This window comes from Gracilinanus agilis, chromosome 2, assembly GCF_016433145.1.
Source record: "Gracilinanus agilis isolate LMUSP501 chromosome 2, AgileGrace, whole genome shotgun sequence".
NCBI lineage: Eukaryota > Metazoa > Chordata > Mammalia > Didelphimorphia > Didelphidae > Gracilinanus > Gracilinanus agilis.
The window spans coordinates 503,129,577-503,151,578 of NC_058131.1; the positions used below are offsets into that span (position 1 = coordinate 503,129,577).

The following is a 22,002-nucleotide window of genomic DNA, read 5'->3' on the forward strand; positions in this document are numbered from 1 at the left end:
TGAGTGAATGAAACTGGTAGCAACAAACAAACAAACCAAAGTAAATCAAACCTAATGTCACATTGTGCTGCATATACATATCTAGATGAAGGGGCTGAGGGCGGAATCATTATTCTGGATTATAACCTGTTAACATCCCATGTGGAATATTGTGTCCAATTCTCAAAACATGTTAAAAGGAACACTGGACACCAAGAATGTTCCTAAAAGAGGGGATAAAGGATGGTAAGCAGGTTAGAAACAAGCAAGACCAATCTAAGAAACAGGAGATATTTTCTCTGGTAAGTATATGCAGGAAGGACACATTGCATTTCTTCAAATATCTTAAAGAGTTTCATAGAGAATACAGAATAAATTTGTTCTTTCTGGCTACTGAAGACTGGATTAGCCTCCAGAACTCAGACTTAACAGAGAAGCAGATTTCAAATAGACTTTCTTATCAAGGAGAGCTCTTTAAAAATTGAAGGTGCTGCCTCACTGATAGTGAGTTCTCTCTCTATTAAAGGGCTTCCAAGAAGAGCTTATGAAGGCTATTTACATTTTATATCTGGGATAAAGTAGAAGAGCTCTGAGATTTCCTTTAACTCTGAGAATATGTGACTCTGGGGACAAAGCATCCAAACACACTTGCTATGGTTTTTCGGGGAAGGTGGCCTGGGTTTGACCACAGCCAAGGTAAGGTATTAGATGGAAGATGAGTATTTTTAGAATTAGAATTGTGTAACCTCAAGGTTTATCAGTGGTCATTGTTTCCATCCTAAGAGGATAAGAATCATGTGCTGAGTTGTGTTGAGCTTTGGGTAAGTTCAGGATAGAAACTTCTATTTTGTGTGCTTTGGGGATGTTTAGGCACAAGGAATAGAGAGCATCAGTGCCCAGAATCTTTAACTCCTCTTGGTCATTGATTACTGACTTGCCCAAGGGAGATAAAATAATTGACTTCTCCTTATTCGGTAATTTGGAAATCAATGTGGTGGCCTTTGTGGACAGATGACTATTCAAGGTTCTGATTATAACTGCCTAAACTCCTTCCCAAGCACACTCACATTATTTTACAGTAGTACAAGGCCCTAAAAGTTTTCCTTTGGATGGACTGACTGACTAAACAAAGGTTACTGAAATAGAAATAGGCTAAACCAAATGGCTCCTATTTGGACACCTGGGGAATCACTTCCTGTTGTACCTTGCTTGGATACCATAAGCCTTTTCAACTCAAATTCAGGTGATCCAGTTATAATAACTAACTGGATACCTTCACATTTCTCTCTTATAACACTGAGAAAGTACTAGAAATTCTTATTCTCAACTGAGTAGTATTGACTTCACCTTGAGGAGGCAATGAGTGACTTTTTAGAAATTGAAATGTTATTTTCAGTTGAAGAAAATTCCTTGTTCTTAAATCCTTGGCTTGACCCAATGACTGAGGAGAGCTAATTCAGTTGATTCTTCTCTGATTTCTTTTTCTTTTATTGTATTTTGTATCTGAGTTTTTTAGTACAGTTAATTTTCTGATTTTTCACATCCAAAACATGTCATTAGTAAAGGAGTGATTATGGGCCCTTTCCTTAACATGGAGATTCTGGGAAAAGCCGACTTGTCAAAGGAAAGACCCCCAGGAGCAGAATATTTTGTTGTGTGAGAAGTCTATGGAATGGTTGGAGTTCCAGCGCAATGAGGCCAAAGTAGCAAGCAAGGATTGGTATAGTACCTTGAAACATGTTTTGGGTTTTTTTCCCCCAAATGTTTTAGTGGACCATTTGGGATTATTAATCATTAACCTTACTTTCTCTTCTTCAGTATACACCCTTCCTATCCTACTTCCAAACTTTTCCTTCAATTCATCTACAAATATATCTGAGTCCCAACCTTTTATAAGTAAGATCATCCTGTTCACATTCTCAGTTATGGTTACTATGCTCCCATTTTTTTACATAGCCTTCAACATTTGTCACTTTGCCATTTTATCATCTTAGTCCATCTCAAAGATGGAAGTTGACATCTCAGTGGTTTTGATTTGCATTTCTCAAAATACTTGGATATTGCTTTGATTTCTTTATCCAATAACTGTCTGTTCATATCTGTTAACCATTCATCAATTGTAGCATGGTTCATTTCTTTAAAATTTCTTTCTTCATTCCATTTAAAAAAAACTTTCTTTCCATCTTATACTCAATATTTTACATTGGTTGCAAGGCAGAAGAATGTTAAGGGCAAAGTAATAGGGGTTAAATGGCTTATCCAGAGTGACACATCAAGGAAGTTTCTGAGACCTAATTTGAATACAGGACCTACTGTTTATAGTCCTGGATCTCAGTCCATTGAAACATGTAGCTACCTCCTGCCAGGTTTTTATAAATTTGCCAAAGTTCTTATTATATTTTAGATATGAGAACTCTATCTGAGAAACTATGTATTAAATTTTTTCCAAAGATTTTCTACTTTCCTTCTCATCTTGGCTACATTTATCTTTTTGTATAAATCCTTTTTAAAATATACTCAGAATTACCAATTTTTCAACTCACAGTGTTCTCTATCTCTTGTTGATTCATGAATTCTTCTCATATCCATGAATCTAATAGACGTCATGTTCCCTGTTCTAATTTGCTCATGATATATCTACCTTAAGATAGAAATCATGTAATCATTTTGATCTCATCTTTGTTGACAGTAAAATATATTGATCTATAGCTAGGTTCTATCAGTGTGCTTTCCATTTTTCCCAACAATTTTTACCAAATAATGAATTTTTATCCCCAAACCATGGACTTTTACTACTGTCAAACACAAGGTTACTATACACTTACTTCTGTCAATTCCATTGCTGTTCTGTTCCTCTGCTCAACCTTTTTAGGAACAATGGCTAAAGATTTGAATTCAGGTACGAGTTCTATGTGTTAAAAAAAAAGATTTCAAAAGGAATTTCTTCCAGGGAGAGCCATCCAAAAATGTAATGTCAGTAGAATATGAATTCTGTTTCTAATCAAGGCCTTCCAAGAGGACATTATACAGAGAATTCATGCTACAGCTTAAAGTCAGACTTGAAGAGTTCTGAGATTTCCTCCATCTCTGAGACTCTGTGATTCTCTGGGGGAAGACATTTATAATTACTTTTTGGCTTGCTGAAGGGTAGGTTATGGTCAGTGTGATCCTTTGCATGAGGTGAGTGTTACCTAGGCATGGCTTGGTCTAGACTAGAGTTAGGATTGTATATTGGTTGTATGACTCTAGGCAAGTCATTTTACGCACAATGCCTAGGACAAGAATATTCAAAGTTCCAGAAACTGTTGAACTGTTTCAATAAATATCACTTCTAGGACTGCACTATCCCTATGGAACCAAAAATCTGTATACACACACACACACACACACACACACACACACACACACACACACTAACACAAATGCAAAGTGCTATATGACTTTAATTTCATTTCATAATGATATTTAGTTGATTCATCTTAATGTTGTTCATCTCATATTGTAATTGCTTCCTGGGAAGGATCAGAGTGTATGTAATCCTCTTGGCTGGAAATCCAATTACAGGAAAAAAAATAAGTAACAGTATACTTGTGGGGGGTAGTCATGGAGGTGAAAACCTTCACAACTTCTCACTTTCCTCAATGTACATCCTCAAGGATGTAGACAGATTACCTGGCTTGTCCTAGTGAGCATACCTATAATTCCAGTATTTTTAGAGTGTTGCAATTCACTGTTTCCCCAGATATTCTTTGGGTAAGATTACAGCATGTTGGTCTTGGTTCATTTCAGCTACAGAATATAGTGTGTCCTGGTACTTTATATTCATACAGATTTTCAGTAAATTTATTCTATTGAAATACCAATACAAAGCTACCTTGAAAGTGCGATTTGTACAAAATTCACAGCCAAAAATTGACTTAAAATGTAGATCTCTGAAACACAAAAGCCCCAGGCATGAGTTCTCTAAAGTATAGTAAAATGTATTTTCAAATACTGATTGCTGTAATGATTATATCAGTTTGTTTTGCAAAGTATGTTCCCTTTAAACAAATAACCAAATCTTTTCCTGTAGGAAGCTAAGACATGATAAACCAAATATGAAGCAATTTTAAAATTCAGAAAGCAATTCTCTCCAGGCTAATTCCTTGCAACTGTCTAAATCTCATTCCATCACTGTCCCTGCTGAAAGAGTCAGGAGCAAAGGTCAGTAGAACTGAAGAATTTTGGAATCAGAACTGAAAATGACCTTACCATGATCTCTTCTACCCTGCTCATTTACAGAAGAGGGAGCTGAGGCTCAGAGGAGGGAAGTGTTTTTTATGAACTTTTCAGGATACTAAGTAATAATCAAGATTCAATCTGAGGTTCTCTGACTCAAATTCAGTGTGGTTTTTTTCCCAGAACCACATGTTGCTACCACTTGTGACTAACTGGGATGAGAGCTACACTGGCCTGGTCAGTGGTTGTCTGATACTTAGAGTGAGTGTCATTGAGTGGAAGGAACAGAAGCCTGGGGGATTGGACATCCTGGGTCTAGACCTGACTTTACCACTTACTGAATTGTATGAAATCATTGGCCCCAAGCTTTAGAGATAAACTATCAGAGGTCATGTGGGTTCCTGAGTCTTCCCACTTTTCTAAGATCTCAGTCATTTCCCCTATGTATAATGGGTGGATTAGATCTAGATCTTCTTTGTACTTTTCGGTTCCAGCATACTATTAGAGACAGAGTCAAAGGCATGTCAGACAACACTGTAGTGCCCATATTAGAGAGACCCTTTCCAAGTCATTTGGCTTCTCAGTCACAGACCTATAATTGTGTACTCACCTTTGTTATCTGGATTGGAGTATAAGAATTCTTGAAAGTCCTTCATGATCAAATCTTCTCTTTCTTTTTGAAGCTGGCTCACCTCATCCCAATTCTCCACATTTTCCCATCCTGGCTGAGGTATTGTCTTCTGATGGTGGTTCTCATATGTGTAGACTAGTTGATTGTTGAAGCAGTCTTCCTTTGAGAATTCAGAGTACCCAACTGTGGGCTCTGAAATAGCAAAGTCCCTGTATTTCAAAGAATCACACCCTGAAGTATAGGGAACTGAGTGAGAAATTTTTAATTCTAATCTCCCAAATTTGTCCATTCATTTTCTATCATATCTGACTCTTCGTGACCCTATTGTGGGTCTTCTTGACAAAGATACTGGATTTTCATCTTCTTGTCTAACTCATTTTATAGATGAGAAAACTAAAGCAACCAGAGCTAAGTGATCTGCTTAGGGTCACAAAGCTAATAAGTGTCTGAGGTCAGATTTGAGCTCAGGAAGATGAATTTTCCTGACTCCAGACTATACCACATAGCTGCCTTGGAGTTCAGAAGATCTTATTTCCTATTTCTCCTCATATACTTTGAGGTACTTCCAGAGAATTAAAGCAGAGAAGTGGGTAAGTAGGGAGGTAATGACATCTGAACTTGGCTTACAAGGGCCAGGAGTTACCCTTGTTGCCCCTCTTCTCACCCTCACTCAGCAGCTTTGCCATGAAATGATTTCAGCATGATGGCACTTTCCTTGTCACATTTGGAGTATGCCAAGCATTTTAGTCTAGTGACAATGAAGGGATGAAGCAATGAACAAAGATGTTTTATTAATACTTTTAATATTCTGGGCATAGAAATAGAAAAAGAAATAAGTCCCACATCTCAAGTGTCTGACACCCAAGTAGAGAAAACACTCTTTAAAAAGGAGTGTTCAAAGGAGTATAAGGAGACTCAGATTTTGGTCATAGGCAGACCAGTTGAAGGAAACAGGATATTCAGTGAGTAGAAAGGAAGGCCCTGCTGCATGTTTTGGGTTTAAGATGTCCTCAAATATTTGAAGGACTTTCAGATAGAATGGAGGCCAGACAGGGTCTGTCACTCCAGAGGACTTATTTTTTGAAGGAGGATCAGTACATCGAAGCTATAGGAAGGCAGCTATCAACTGGATATAAAGAAGAGTCTAAATCTCTGATTGGTCTTAAATATGGATTAGATTGCCCTTTGAGGTTGGGAGCTCCTAAAAGCACTATTAGGGAAGGTTTTCCAGGTTGAGTGCCCAGAGGGCAAATTCAAGCAGTCTATGAGCCTCCATATTACCAGAGAGCTGAGGGAGTAAGTGCTTACTTTGACTGGCTTGACAGAGGGAAAGAACATGCAAAAAATGTCCTCAGGTGCTGGGAAGAGGGGGAAGGGAGGATAAGCTCTCCCTTACCCAGGGTGGCCCATGTGACAATACTTTGACCACACTGTTCTAAAGTATTCAAGCAAAGACTGGATGTCCATTTTATGGCATGTTGGAGATGAACAGTATTTCTATGTTGACTGGAAGGTTGCACTAGATTTTCTCTGAAGTCCCTTTTTCTTTTCATGAATAATCTGTGTTTCTATTAAGCTCATGTCTATAGGGGCCCTATCCCACCTCCCCAACCAATAGGTTCTTAATGTTCCTTCCCTTTTCTCCTTATTCGGTAATTTGGAAATCAGTGCTCTGGCCTTTGTGGACTGATGACTTTTCCCAGTTCTGTATAAACTCCTCCTCAAGATCATTCATATTCTTTTACAGTAGGCCAAGGCCCTAAAACTTTTCCTTTGGATGGACTGACTGACTGAACAAAGGTTCCTGAAATAGAAATAGGCTAAACCAAATGGCTCCTATATGGACACCTGCAGAATCACTTCCTGGTGCACTTGCATGGATGCCACAATCTGTTACAACTCAAATTCAGATGATCCAGTTATAATAACTAACTGAATCCTTTCATATTTCTCTCTTATAATACTGCTAAAGTACTAGAAATTCTTTATTCTTAACTGAGCAGTATTGACTTGACCTTGAGAAGGCAATGAGTGAATTTTGGAAATTGGAATGTTATTTTCAGTTGAAGAAACTTCCTTGTTTTTAAAACCTTGGCTTGAGGGGGCAGCTGGGTAGCTCAGTGGATTGAGAGCCAGGCCTAGAGACGGGAGGTCCTGGGTTCAAATCTGGCCTCAGACACTTCCCAGCTGTATGACCCTGGGCAAGTCATTTGACCCCCATTGCCTTATCCTTACCACTCTTCTGCCTTGGAGCCAATACACAGTATTGACTCCAAGATGGAAGGTAAAGGTTTAAGGGGAAAAAAAAAAACCTTGGCTTGACCCCAAGCTGCAAATGATTCAGGAGAGCTAATTCAGCTGATTCTTCTCTGATTTCTTTTCTTTTGATTGTATTTTGTATTGAGTTTTTTAGGACAATTAATACTTTCTGATTTTTCACATCCAAAACTAGCCATTAGTAAAGGACTGATTATGGTTCCTTTCCTTAAAATGGAGATTCTGAGAAAAGCCAACGTATCAGAGGAAAGTCCCCCCAGGAGCAGAATATTCTTGTAGTGTGAGAAGTCTATGGGCTGAGTGTAGTTTCAGGGTAATGAGGCCAAAGTGCTAGAGTGGGCTTCCAGGATGAGAAGGATTTTGAAGCATATTGGAGGAAGGTTAGAGTTTAAAGTTATTCAAACCTCTCCTGATATTTGCTCTTGGAGGCTGAGAAGTCCAGTCTAAATTCTAGTTCTGGTCTCTTTCCTTCTTTGTTTCTTAGTTAATTCACTTCATAAAGAAATATTTTTCCTTAACCACATACATTCTCTTTCCTTCCTTTCCCTTTTCTTTCTTCTTATAATGCTCTCTCTCTTTTTCTCTCTTTCTATCTCTGTTTCTGTATGTCTATGTCTCTTTTCTTCTCAACTCTCTCTCTGTCCTTACTGCCTCTGTTTCTCCCAACCTGCTTTTCATGAGAGAATATAGTTTATGTAGTACAGTTTATAGACTCAGAGTAAAGAGACTTTATTCTTCTTAAGGTGACCTCAGATACTTATTAGCTGGCTAGTCTTCATGGCTCTGATACTTACCCTGTCATATCCTCAGTTTCTTCTACTGATGTATGTGAGTTCTTGCAAGTTCTTAATGATCAAATCTCTCTTTCTGAAGCTGGCTCATCTCATCCCAATTCTCCCCATTTTGCCATTGTTGTTCTGCCCCCTTATTATGGTTGTAATATGCATAGACACATTGGTTGTTGAAATAGGCTTCATTTTTTAATTCAGAGACCCCTATTATGGGCTTTGAAATACCAAAGTATCTGTATTCCAGAATCACATACATAGAGAAATGAGAGAGATATTCTTAATACTAATCTCTTAAATTTGTCCATCTCCTTGTCTAGCTCATTTTATAGATGAGGAAACTGAGGCAGCCAGAGTTAAGTGACCTGCTTATGGTCACATACCTAATAAGTTTCTGAAGCTAAATTTGAGCTCAGGAAGCTGAATTTTCCTGGCTCCAGACTATACTACAAAGCTGCCTTAAAGTTCAGAAGATTTTGGTTCATTTCTCTGCTCAGACACTTTGAGGTACTTACAAAAAAAGCAGATAAGTGAGTAAGAAAGGAGGTAATGATATCTGAACTTAGGCTATCAGGGCCAGTAGTTACCCTTGTTGCCCCCTTTTCTCATCCTCACTCAGTAGTTTTGCCATAAAATGATATCAGTATGATGGCACTCTTCCTTCTCACACTTGGAATATGCCAAGCTTTTCAATCTAAATAATGACAATGATGGAATGAAGCAATGAACAAGAATGCTTTGATTAAATGCTTAATATATAACAAGTGCTTTGTTCTGGGCATAGAAATATAAAAAGAAATCAGTCCCACATCTCAAGAATCTCATACCCTAAGTGGTAAAAACTCATTTAAATAGGATTGTTCAAAGGAGTAATATAAGGACAATCAGATTTTGGTCATAGGCAGACCTGTTGAAGGAACCAGGGATGTTCAGTCTATAGAAAGGAAGGCACTGGTGTATTTTTGGGGTTGAAGGTACATGATAGGTGTGCTCAAATATTTGAAAGTCTTTCAGATAGAACGGCGACCAGACAGACTCTGTCACTCTGGAGGACTTATTTTTTAAAGGAGGATCAGTGGGTGGAAGCTATAGAAAGGCAGCTATCATCTCCATATAAAGAAAAATCTAAATCTCTGATTGCTCTTAAAAATGGACTGGATTGCCTTTGGAGATTATTAGTTCCTACAGTAGTTAAGGAGAAACTGGATGTCCATTTTATGACAAGTAGTAGATGAAAGATTTCTATGTTGACTAGAAGGTTGTACTAGATTCTCTCTGAAGTCCCTCCCTCTTCTTATAAAGAATCTAGACATCTATTAAGCTCATTACCATAGGGGCCCTGTCCCTACTCAATACCTTGGGCAAATAATTAGAACTCTTCATATTTTGATTTCTTTCTCTGTGAATCAGAGATTATATGATTTGCACTACGCTCTGAGGAGCTACTTTAAGAAAACTTCTTTAGGAAATATTAAAGTTTGTGAAGTAAAAATATAGGTTATAATTATCACACGAAGCGAAAAAATGGGAATTACTTTTTATCAATCTAAGAATCCTCTCACTCTGGAAATGTCTCCAACAGGATTAACAATGAACAAGGAGTAGGGACTTCTCTCTCCCCTCCATGATTACCAGCTCAGATGATTTTATTTCCTTATTTACTTTGTTGCTCCCAAATTCCCTATGTAATCTGTTTTTCTGCACATCCTTCAGCATCATGGCACTGCCTGATAGAGATGTGAATATAGGAGCCCTAGATTTCACTCCTCCAAACACCTCCCTCCTTTATCCTAATTTTGTGGTGTCTGAGACATAGCACATTAAATACTGGAACTTCTAAGTGACTCCTGACATTATATCATAAGGTCAACATTCATTTCCTCTGTCCCAATTCCATTCCCTGCCCACTAATATCACTTCATACTTCAGAATCACACTGCACAGACTGTGCCTTCCACATAGTCCTGAAGGATATTGAGTGTTGTACTGAAGATATCTCACACCTCACCAATTTACTCTTTTTTCTGCCTGAACAGTAAGTTTTCCTTATCAATAACATCAATACTTTTTTATATAACTGTGTTGTCATTTCCCTCTCCTTCCTTATTGTTAAAGGATAGATAGAGAGCCTAGAGATAGGAGGGGAATTCATCAGGAATAATGGAATGTGTATTCCCATTTATTCCATGTATGCCTGCATGTATCTACCATTTGCCCTTTCTTTTAAGGAAATAAAGAGCAGTGACCTCTGACCTAATAGACTACATCCAATGATTTCATATTTTGGAAAAGTCATGGTAATTTTGGAAGCCTCCTGTAACTTCTTTTCTCCTTTCAAATCCATCTCTCCTTGCTCTCTAGATTTCCCTTTCTTTTGTCTACTTCACAAACTTTTTTTTGATGCAATCAGTTCATCTATACAAAAGTAGCTGAGAGATTGGCAACCAAAGAAAATATTAAGGAAAGAGCCTACTTCTGCCTCTGAGATCCCTCTACATATCAGTTCATCTGTTGAAAGCTAGAAGGTCTCTTAGAGATCATATTCTTCAATCTCCTTACTCTACTCCCATCTTTATGGCAAGATAAATTAGCCAATAAAGATTAAATCACTTACCCAAGGTTACCTCCATAAGGCAGAAGTAGGATTAGAACCTAGATTCTCTGACTGAATCTAGACATTTCCTCTCTTCTCTCTGATTTCATCTCACTTCTCAACTACCAAATCAGATAGTTCTTTCCCATTTGCTTTACTCGCATTTCCTTGATTTTGGGGTTATTATGGACCCTGAAAGCAGAAGCAGGAAAATGGAAGTGACCGGTGTAACATGGAAATGGCAGGGTGGAATTCCTGCAAGATACAGGGTCAAGCCTCACCCAGAATTCCAGGGTACCCCCCTGGAGAACTCTGGGTGAGGGGACAGTTTAAAGCAGCTAGGGACAGTTGGTTCCTGGGGATTGAGGGAAGCAGATCTCTCTGTTTGCTTAGCCCAGTTCTGGATAGCTTTGGTGGCCTGTGGCAAAAGCCATTTACGTTCTTCACTGCTCCTAGCTTGTTTAGCTGAATTAGACCTTTCCTGCAGTAGCATTTTGTTATAATGTAGTTATTTTAGATATTAGAAGGGATATTTATAGGCTTTTAGGGCAAGCTAGTTAAAAGGTCTGCCACTCCTTCCTGGGGGGGAGTGGCTGTTTCTACCTAACAGTTCAGGGCTTCCCAGATCTTATCCAAATCCATGAAGCCCTTTCCTTTCCTTCCCCTTCCTCTTTTATCAGTAAAACTTCATCTTTGAGGTAGCGGTGCCTTGGCTATTATTTTGGGAATACTCACTTCCTCCATAAAGCTTGGTTCCTTTCAGTTGCCAGCCCAACAAGTCAGATCCTCATTCTGTCCCTGATAGCTACCAGATATCAAGCTGTGCCTATCTTCCCTAGTCAAACCTGTGGGGGGAAAAAGTAGAGAAAGTGAACATCTTGAGGGGATTAGCCTTGCTCACCCAAGCCAGTGTATCTGATCATCCTCCATTTTCAACTGATTCCAACTGCTTGGTGGGAGGGGTGAGAGTAAAGGAGTACCTACCCCTCCCTACTCACTCAAGCCTGTGTGTGTGTGGGGGGGGGGGAATTAGTCCTGAGGGTTTCTGGTTTCTGACCAACACTTCAGCTTCCCAAATATCTCTGTTAAGATCAACATAACGCCAGGGATCCCATCATTTTAATTTCAGTGACATATAAAAACAGAAATCTGGTAAGATTCAACTCACAAAGGATGGGTGATATGCTAGCACTCTCTTCTGCTGTGCCCCCTTCATTATTTCCTCTCAACTTCCTTGTAAAGTAAGATAGATTTCTATACCCTGCTAGATCTGGCTTCACTTCCCTCTCAGAACTAATTCCCTTGAGAGTAAAGTTTGAGTATTACCTATTACCACTCTCTTCCTCCCCTTCTTGTAATAGTATTCTTCTCCCCACCCCCATGCACCACTTTATATGATATAATTTATCCTATTTTTCTTCTTCCTCAACTTTCTCTTAGTACCATCCTCTCCCCTCCCTTTTTTCACATATCATCTTAAACAACTTTGTACCACAGCCTCTACCAATGAATAACTCTTCTATCTACTATAATAATGAAAACAATTTTCATGACTTACAGATATCATTTTTCCATATAGGAATATAATCAATTTAACCTTACTGAAGCCCTTAAATAATTTCCCCCCTTTTCTTGTTTATCTTTTTATTATTCTCTTGAATTTTATAGTTGGATATCAGATTTTACATTCAGTTCTGGTCTTTTCTTTAGGAATGCTTGGGTGGTGGAGTGATCAGCTTGTGCTTTGATAAGTGTAATTTTGTCCCCTTATAGCATGGAAATCCCCAAACACTGCCAACCTTTAAGGCTGTGTCTAGTAGGAAAGCCCTTTTACTCATCTAATTTTGATTTCTGTCCTCTTGAGACACTTTGTAATGAATGGTTGGAAGGAGATTCAGAAAACTCCTGCTACTCTACAACCATTTTGGCTATGCCTCTCTCTGTGATCTTCGTGAATGGATGACAATTCAGTGTTCTGATTATAACTGACTAAACAACTTCTCCTCAATGAGCACTCACATTCCTTTACAGGAACCCAAGGGCCTAAAACTTTTCCTTTGCATGGACTAACTGACTAAACAAAGATTCCCAAAATAGAAGTAGGTTAAACCAAATGGATCCTATTTAGACACCTGGGAATTAATTCCTGTTGTCTTGCTTAGATACCACAAGGTGTTAAAATTCAAATTCAAATAGCCAGATAGGGGTTCTGGGTTAAGATGGCAGCAGATTAAAAAGCAGCTGCTTGACCTCTTCTAACCCACTCATATAGGACTCCTCAAGAAGACATAAAAACAAATCCAGACAAATGAAGGGACCCTACAACAAGGCACAGCATTAAAGGTATGTGGAATCAGGGCATTTCCATGCTATGAAGGGGTGAAATAGCTCTCACTAAAATGTGAGCTGAGCAACCCCTCCCCCACACATACCACCTACAGTGCCAAAGCCAGTTCAAAAGAGTTAGAGCAAGTTTAGGGCACCCATTAAGTCATTGGTAGCTCCAGGGCCTGCTCCTAAGAGCAGCAAGACTTAATACCCCAAGAGGCTAAAAAATGCAAGGAATTTAAACACAGACTCTGACCTCAGGCACGGCCTCAGATCACAGGCACATACAAGGATCCTGAGCACAGGCAAGGACCTAGAGTGGGGACCTAACAACGAGGGGTGAACAACTGTGGAACCAGTGCCCTAAGACTGTTAAAGGAGCTTCAGGCAGAAGAAAAAGCAAGGGGACAACCAGAAGGCTTAACCATGAGAACAACTAGACCTGAGACCACAGGAGCCTAAAGAGCTCAGATAGACCCTGGGCATGAGGATAAAGCTCAGAGGGCACACAGCTCACAATGGCAAGCCAGACTTAGGAACCCCAGAAGAGAAAGATCAAGAAGAAACCTTTAACACTCTACAACTTTTACACAGAAAAAATCCAGACAACGGAGCAAACAGCAGAGGAGAACAAACAACTAACCATATCCAATCCTTGCCAAAAAAGGAAAACTGGCCACAAGGTCTTGAAAAGTTCAAATCTGATTTTATGAGAAAGATGGAAGAGATCTCTCAAGAAAATAACAGCTTAAAAGGCAGAATTTCACAATTGGAAAGTGAGGCAAGTAAATAGAAGACCAGAAATGACCAGATTGAAAAGGAAAACCAAAAGATTATAGCCGAAAATCAGTCTCTAAAGGCCAGAATTGGGCAATTCTAAAAAGATACCCCCAAATCAAAAGAATTGATAAGCAAATTGGAGACCAAAATCAAACAGCTGGAAAATAGGTCAGACCAAATCAAAAAGGAAAATCAAAAGCTTATAGCAAAATACCAGTCTCTAAAAACAAGAATTGGGCAAGGAGAAGCCAATGATCTCTCAAGAAAATAAGAAGGCAAAAGACTGATAAAATAGAAGGAAACAAAAAATATCTAAATGAGAAATTGACATCAAAAACACACATCTAGAAGAGACAATTTGAGAATCATTGGTCTTCCTGAAAAAGCAGAAATTAATAGAAATTTGGTCTCCATACTAAAAGAAATTATTCAGAAAACTTCCCTGAAGTTCTTGAACAAGAGGGCAATATAGGCATTGAAAGGATCCATAGATCACCCTCTACACTAGACCCTGAAAAGACAACCTCCAGGAATATAATAACCAAATTCAAGAGCTTCCAAGTAAAAGAAAAAAATTTACAAGAAGCCAGAAAGAGACAATTCAGATATCAAGGAGCAACAATCAGGATCACATAAGATCTGGCAGCCTCCACGCTAAAAGACCGCAAGGCTTGGAATATGATATTTAGAAAGGCAAGACAACTGGGTCTACAACCAAGGATCACCTACCCATCAAAACTGACTATATACTTCCAGGGGTAAGTTTGGGCATTCAACAAGATTGAAGATTTCCAAGTATTTGCACAGAAAAGACCAGGACTAAATGGAAAGTTCGATATCCAACCACAAAAATCAAGAGAAACATGAAAAAATAAATAAGAAACCGAAGGGAAAGTAAGAAAACTCATATTTTTTAAATTTGCCTCTTTAAGGGCTTCAATACGATCTAATTATTTGTATTCCTACGTGAAGAAATGTTATGTATAATTCTTTGTAGTGAACTCTATTCACTATTATCGTATTCGCTATTGTAGTAATTAGAAGAATTATTCATAGGGAGAGGTTGGAATACTAAACAGTCTAAGATGATATGGGGGGATGGGAAAGAGGGGGGTGAATAGTAGAGGACACCAAGAGAAACTTGAATTAATAAGAAAAATAGGATATTCTATTATAAACAAAGAGGGCATGGGAAGGGGAAATGATGAATACTATTATAAGAAGGAGAGGGAGAGAGCATTAAGAGGTAATATTTAAACCTTACTCTCAGTAGAATTAACCCTGAGAGGGAAGAGTAGCTATATCCATTAAGATATAGAACTCTATCTAACCCTACTGAGAAAGTCAGAAGGGATTAACCAAGTGGAGCAGGGATGTGGGGAGGTCAAAAAAAATGAGAGGATGAGAGGGGAGAGGGAATTCATTAGGCCTTAAAAAAATAAAAATAGGGGAATAATAAGGGAGGGTGTGGAAAGAGAAGTAAATCAAGGGAGGGAACAAGGGGGACTGGTCTAAAACAAACCACTGGTTTAAAAGGAAATAGTGTAAGTATAAGGGGTATAACTAGAAGAGGATACCAAAATGTTGGGGAATACACAATTGATAATTATAACTCTGAATGTGAATGGGATAAACTAGCCCATGAAGCAAATATCAGAGTGGATTAGAAACCAAAATCCTACTATGTGTTATCTACAAGAAACACATATGAGGCGGGTGGACATACACAGGTTTAAGGTAAAGGGCTGTAGCAAAATCTTTTCAGCATCAAATGAGAAATAGAAGGCAGGAGTGGCAATCATGATTTCTAAACAAAGCCAAAGTAAAAATGGATATGATTTAAAAAGACAGGGAAGGTAATTACATCCTGATTAAAGGCAGTAATAGACAATAAGGAAATAACATTGCTCAATATGTATGCACCAAATGGCATAGCATCCAAATTCCTAAAAGAGAAACTGGCAGAGCTCAAGAAGGAAACATATACTAAAACCATACTAATGGGAGATCTAAATATTCCTCTTTCAGACCTAGATAATTCAAACCAAAAAATAAATAAGAAAGAGGTAAGAGAGGTGAATAAAGTCCTAGAAAAATTAGATTTAATAGATATGTGGAGAAAAATAAATAGGGACAAAAAGGAATACACCTTCTTTTCAGCTGCACATGGTACATTCACAAAGACTGACCATGTAATAGGGTATAGAAACATGGCAAACAAATGCAAAAGAGCAGAAATAATAAATGTAACCTTCTCAGATCACAATGCAATAAAAATAATAATTAGTAAGGGCACCTGGATAGGCAAATCAAAAACTAATTGGAAATTAAATAATATGATTCTCCAAAACCAATTATTCAAAGAAGAAATCATAGAAACAATCAACAATTTCATTGAAGAGAATGACAATGATGAGACATCCTACAAAACTCTGTAGGATTCAGCCAAGGCAGTACTCAGGGGGAAATTCATATCCTTGAGTGCATATATTAACAAATTAGGGAGGGCAGAGATTAATGAATTGGGTATACAACTTAAAAAATTAGAGAGTGAGCAAATCAAAAACCCCAGATGAAAACTAAATTAGAAATACTAAAAATCAAAGGAGAAATTACTAAAATCAAACGTAAAAGAACTATTGAATTAATAAATAAGACTAGAAGCTAGTATTATGAAAAAACAGGTAAAATATACAAAGTACTGGTCAATCTAATTAAAAAAAGGAAAGAAGAAAACCAAACTGGCAGTATCAAAGATGAAAAGGGAGACCTCACCTCTAATGAAGGGGAAATTAAGGCAATCATTAAAAACTATTTTGCCTAATTATATGGCAATAAATATAACAATTTAGGAGATATGGATGAATATTTACAAAAATATAAATTGCCTAGATTAACAGCAGAAGAAATAGAATATCTAAATAATCCCATATCAGAAAAAGAAATTGAACAAGCCATCAAAGAACTCCCTAAGAAAAAATCGCCAGGGCCGAATGGATTCACAAGTGAATTCTATCAGACATTCAAAGAGCAACTAATCCCAATACTATACAAATTATTTTACATAATAAGCAAAGAAGGAGTTCTATCAAACTCCTTTTATAACACAAATATGGTACTGATTCCAAAGTCAGGTAGATCAAAAACAGAGAAAGAAAACTACAGACCAATCTCCCTAATGAACATAGATGCAAAAATCTTAAATAGAATACTAGCAAAGAAACTCTAGCAAGTGATCAAGAGGATTATTCACCCTGATCAGGTGGGATTCATACCAGGAATGCAACATTAGTAAAACTATCCACATAATTGACCATATCAACAATCTAACAAACAAAAACCATATGATTATCTCAATAGATGCTGGAAAAGCCTTTGACAAAATGCAACACCCATTCCTATTGAAAACACTGAAAAGTATAGGAATAGAAGGACCTTTCCTAAAAATAATAAACAGTATATACCTAAAACCATCAACAAGCATCATATGCAATGGGGATAAATTACAAGTCTTCCTAATAAGAACAAGAGTGAAACAAGGATGCCCATCATAACCTCTATTATTCAACATAGTACTAGAAACACTAGCAGTAGCAATTAGAGAAGAAAAAGAAATTGAAGGTATCAAAATAGACAATGAGGAGATTAAGCTATCACTCTTTGCAGATGATATGATGGTCTACTTAAAAAATCCTAGAGAATCAACTAAGAAGCTTGTAGAAATAATCAACAACTTTAGCAAAGTTGCAGGATACAAAATAAATGCACATAAATCATCAGCATTTCTATATATCTCCAACACATCACAGCAGCAAGAGGTAGAAAGAGAATCACCATTTAAAATCACCCTAGACAACATAAAATACTTAGTAATCTATCTACCAAAACAAAAACAGGAATTATATGAAAAAAAGCTACAAAACACTTTCCAAACAATTAAAACTAGACCTAAACAATTGGAAAAACATTTATTGCTCATGGGTAGGAAGAGCTAACATAATAAAAATGACCATTCTACCCAAATTAATTTACCTATTTAGCACCATGCCTATCAAACTACCAAAAAACTTTTTTACTGAATTAGAAAAAACTATAACAAAGTTCATTTGGAAGAACAAAAGATCAAGAATATCAAGGGAAATAACGAAAAAAAATGTGAAGGAAGGTGGCCTAGCAGTACCAGATATTTAGCTATAGTATAAAGCAGAGACCATCAAAACAGTACGGCACTGGCATAGAGACAGAAGGGAGGATCAGTGGAATAGCCTTGGGGTAAATGACGTCAGCAAACAGTGTATGATAAACCCAAAGAGCCCAACTTTTGGGACAAAAACCCACTCTTTGACAAAAACTGCTGGGAAATTTGGAAAGCAATATGGGAGAGATTAGGTTTAGATCAACATCTCACACCCTACACCAAGATGAATTCAGAATGGGTGAATGACTTGAATATAAAGAGGGAAACTATAAATAAGTTAAGTGAATACAGAATAGTATACTTGTCAGATCTCTTGGAAAGTAAAGATTTTAAAACCAAGCAAGAGTTAGAGAAAATTACAAAATGTAAATTAAATGGTTTTGATTATATGAAACTAAAAAGCTTTTTTACAAACAAAAACAATGTAGTCAAAATCAGAAGGGAAACAACAAATTGGGAAAAAATCTTTAAAACGAAAAACTCTGACAGGGGTCTAATTACTCAAATATAGAAGAAGTTAAATCAATTGTATAAAAAAATCAAGCCATTCCCCAATTGATAAATGGGCAAGGGACATGAATAGGCAATTTTCAGATAAAGAAATCAAAATTATCAATAAGCAAATGAGAAAGTGTTCTAAATCTCTAATAATTAGAGAAATGGTAATCAAAACAACTCTGAGATATCACCTCACACCTAGCAGATTGGCTTAAATGATAGAAGGGAAGAGTAATGACTGTTGGAGGGGATGTGGCAAAATTGGGACATTAATGCATTGCTGGTGGAGTTGTGAACTGATCCAACCATTCTGGAAGGCAATTTGTAACTATGCTCAAAGAGCTACAAAAGAATGCCTGCCCTTTGATCCAGCCATACCATTTTCTGGGTCTTTACCCCAAAGAGTTTATAGATAAACAGAGTTGTATGAAAATATTTATAGCTGCTCTTTTTGTGGTGACAAAAAACTGGAAAAGGAGGGTATGTCCTTCAACTGGGGAATGGCTGAACAAATTGTGCTATATGCTGGTAATGGAATACTATTGTGCTCAAAGGAATAATAAACTGGAGGATTTCCATGTGAACTGGAAAGTCCTCCAGAAATTGATGCAGAGTTAAAGGAGCAGAACCAGAAGGACATTGTACACAGAGACCAATACACTGTGGTAAAATCAAATGTAATGGACTCCTGTAATAGCAGCAGTGCAATTACCCAGGACAATTCTGAGGGACTTATGGTAAAGAATGTTACCCACATTCAGAGGAAGAACTACAGGAGTGGAAACACAGTAGAAAAACAACTGCTTGAACACATGGGTTGAGGCGGATATGATTGGGAATGTAGACTCGAAACTACCACACCAATGTAACTATCAATAATACGGAAATAGGTCTTTATCAATATCACATGTTAAAACCAGTGGAAATGCGTATTGGCTTTGGTGGGGGAGGTCAGGGGGGGTGAAGGGGAAAGTAAGAGCATGAATCATGTAACCATGTTAACTTTTCTAAAAAAAAATATTATTAAATCTTAATAAATAAATAAATGAATGAGTGAATGAAAATAAATAAGTAAAACTCAAATTCAGATGTTTCAATTATAAATAACTAAATCCCTACACATGCCTCTCTCACAATACTGGTAAAGGTACTAAAAATTCTTATTCTTACCTGAGGTGTACTAACTTTACTTTGTGTAGGCAACTGGTGACTTCTGGAAATTGGAATGTTATTTTAAATCTTTAAGGAGCATCTTTGTTCTTAAAGATTGATCTTGACCCTGGGCTATAAAGTATTCAAGAGTTGTCTCAATTGAATCTTCTCTGATTTTCTTTCCTTTGTATTTTATATTTGAGTTTTTCTGAACAGTTAATTATATTAAAATTTTATCATCTCTCAATTCTAAAACATGGATTAATAAAGGACAAATTATAGGCACTTTAATTAAAATGGAGATTCTGGGAAGAGCCAACCAATATGAGGGAGAAAACTCAAGGGCAGGATATTCTGGTAGTGTAAGAAGTCCATGGGCTGGATGAAGTTGCAGGGTGAGGAGGCCATAGAGATAGAGTGGGCTTCCAGGATGAGAAGGCTTTTGTAGCATATTGGAGAAAGGTTAGATCAGTGATGGCAAACCTATGGCACAGGTGCCAAAGATGGCACACAGAGCACTCTCTATGTCATTCAGCCACCTTCTGCTCTCCACTCCTTGTCTGAGTTTGTTACTAGAAAGGCAAAGAGACTCATATGGAACTTCTCTCCTCCCCCTCTTCACCATACCTGATGGCATTTTTTCATATCCCCTGCCACCTCTGCCCAGAAGCCCAATGGGAGCTCACCGGGGATAATGTGGGTGTCTCACAGGCAGCAGAGCTAGAGGAAAGCATAATGCTCTAGCCACTCTGCTGACCCTCTTTACACTTGCTGAGGACATTCCTCACTTCACCCACACCTCCACTTAGCAGCCCAATGGGAGTGCTTCTTCTCTCCCTTGTGTGGCTTAAGGGGGGGGAGGCACAGCACATGGTCTCTGGTGGGAGGGCCCTGCACGGCACTCAGTCTGGGGGTGGGATGGGGGCAAGACCCAGTACTCCATCTCTAAAAAGTTTGCCATCACTGATTTACAGTTTAAAATCATTCAAACCTCCCTTGTGACACTTGCCGTTGGGGGCTTAAAAGTACAATTTAAATTCTAGTCTAGTCTCAATCTCTTCCCTTCCTTGCTCCTTAGTTAATCTACTTCATGAGGAATATTATCTTTTCCTTAACCACAAAAATTCTCTCTCCTTCCTTTCCTTTCTTCCTCCTCTTCTCTTTCCTTCCCTCTCTTCTTCCTCCTCTCCCTCTCCCTTTTCCACTCATCCCATCTCTGTCTCTCTGTCTCTGTCTGTCTCTGTCTCTGTCTCTCTCTCTTTATCATGAGGGAGTGTAATTTAGGTACTACATTTTATAGATTCAGAGTCAATAGACTTAATTCTTCTGAATGTGACCTCAAACACATATTACCTGGCTACTACTGATGATGGCTTTGCTACTTACTCTGTCATAGCCTTACTTTCTTCTGCTGTGAAATGAGGAATATAAGAGTTGGAGTACCTACTTGAGTAATTGAGAAGAGAAGTAATTGCAAGCTCTTGGAGAGCATGCTATGTAAATGTAAGTTATCATTTATTGCAAATGTAAGAACATGAGGATTTCTATCACCAGGAGATGCAATGGATAATGAATTGGACCTGGCATCAGAAAGACCTGAGTCCAAATTAGACCTCAAATACTTACTAGCTGTGTGACACTGAGTAAGTCACTTCACCTCTTTCTGCCTCAGTTTCCTCAAGGGTAAAATGGGGATAAAAATAGCATCTACCTCAGAGGGTGCTTGTGAAGATCAGATGAGATAATATTTCCCAAAGCTTCTTAGTATAGTGCCTGGTACATAGTGGACTTTATATAAATGCTTTTCCCCATTCCCTTCCCCCATGTTGGGTTATCTCAATGATCTTCCCAACCCAATTATGTCTCTGACAGGGTCTCAAGACAGGGCTCTGCCCTTATTTGGTGAGCATGAATTTGACTTTTATTATTTTCACTTCAGAGACTTTGGCCTCTACTTCATGGGCCCATACATCTCTACATTAGCCTTTTCTATATTTTCCTGAATGTTAAGAATTCTCCATTTCTAAGATGAAAACAGGGATTTGATAAAAGATTCCTCTTTCCCTGGAGCTCAAAGTCTTCATGGACATTGACCATGTCTCAGAGAATAAGTAGAGATCATTAAGTCTAGCACTTACTGGTAACTAGATGATGCACTGGATAGAAAGCCAGAGTTAGAAAGACTCATATCCCTTAGTTCAAATCTGCCCCCAGACATGCACTAGCTATGTGACCCTGGCAAGTCATTTAACCCTGTTTGCCTCAGTTTCCTCATCTGTAAAAATAAGCTAGAAAAGGAAATGATGAACTACTCTAGGATCTTTGTCAAAAAAAAATCCTAAATGGGGTCACAGAAAGTTGGAAATGACTGAAAAATGCTTCAACAACAACAGCAAAACACTAATATGTATGCCAAGCCTCCAGAGGTTAATTTGTGGACATCATTCTGACCAAGGAGGAATGAATGGGTCTAGGCTAGAAAAAGAAACAGAAGAGGACAAAGCTTCCATTCAAGTCACCAGTTAGTTTGGCCTCCAAGTGGCTCCAAGTCACTTCCATC

The 22,002-nt window shown here is 37.9% G+C and overlaps 1 protein-coding gene across 1 annotated transcript; it reads right to left on the minus strand.

The window, feature by feature from the left end:
* Window positions 1–3,661: 3,661 nt before the first annotated feature.
* Window positions 3,662–11,604, minus strand: LOC123235897 (zinc-alpha-2-glycoprotein-like). The gene is given in 4 exon segments (XM_044662128.1): window positions 3,662–3,909; window positions 4,808–5,059; window positions 10,649–10,704; window positions 11,585–11,604. Coding segments are annotated over 4 exon segments (576 nt in total).
* Between the last annotated feature and the right edge of the window lie 10,398 nt (window positions 11,605–22,002).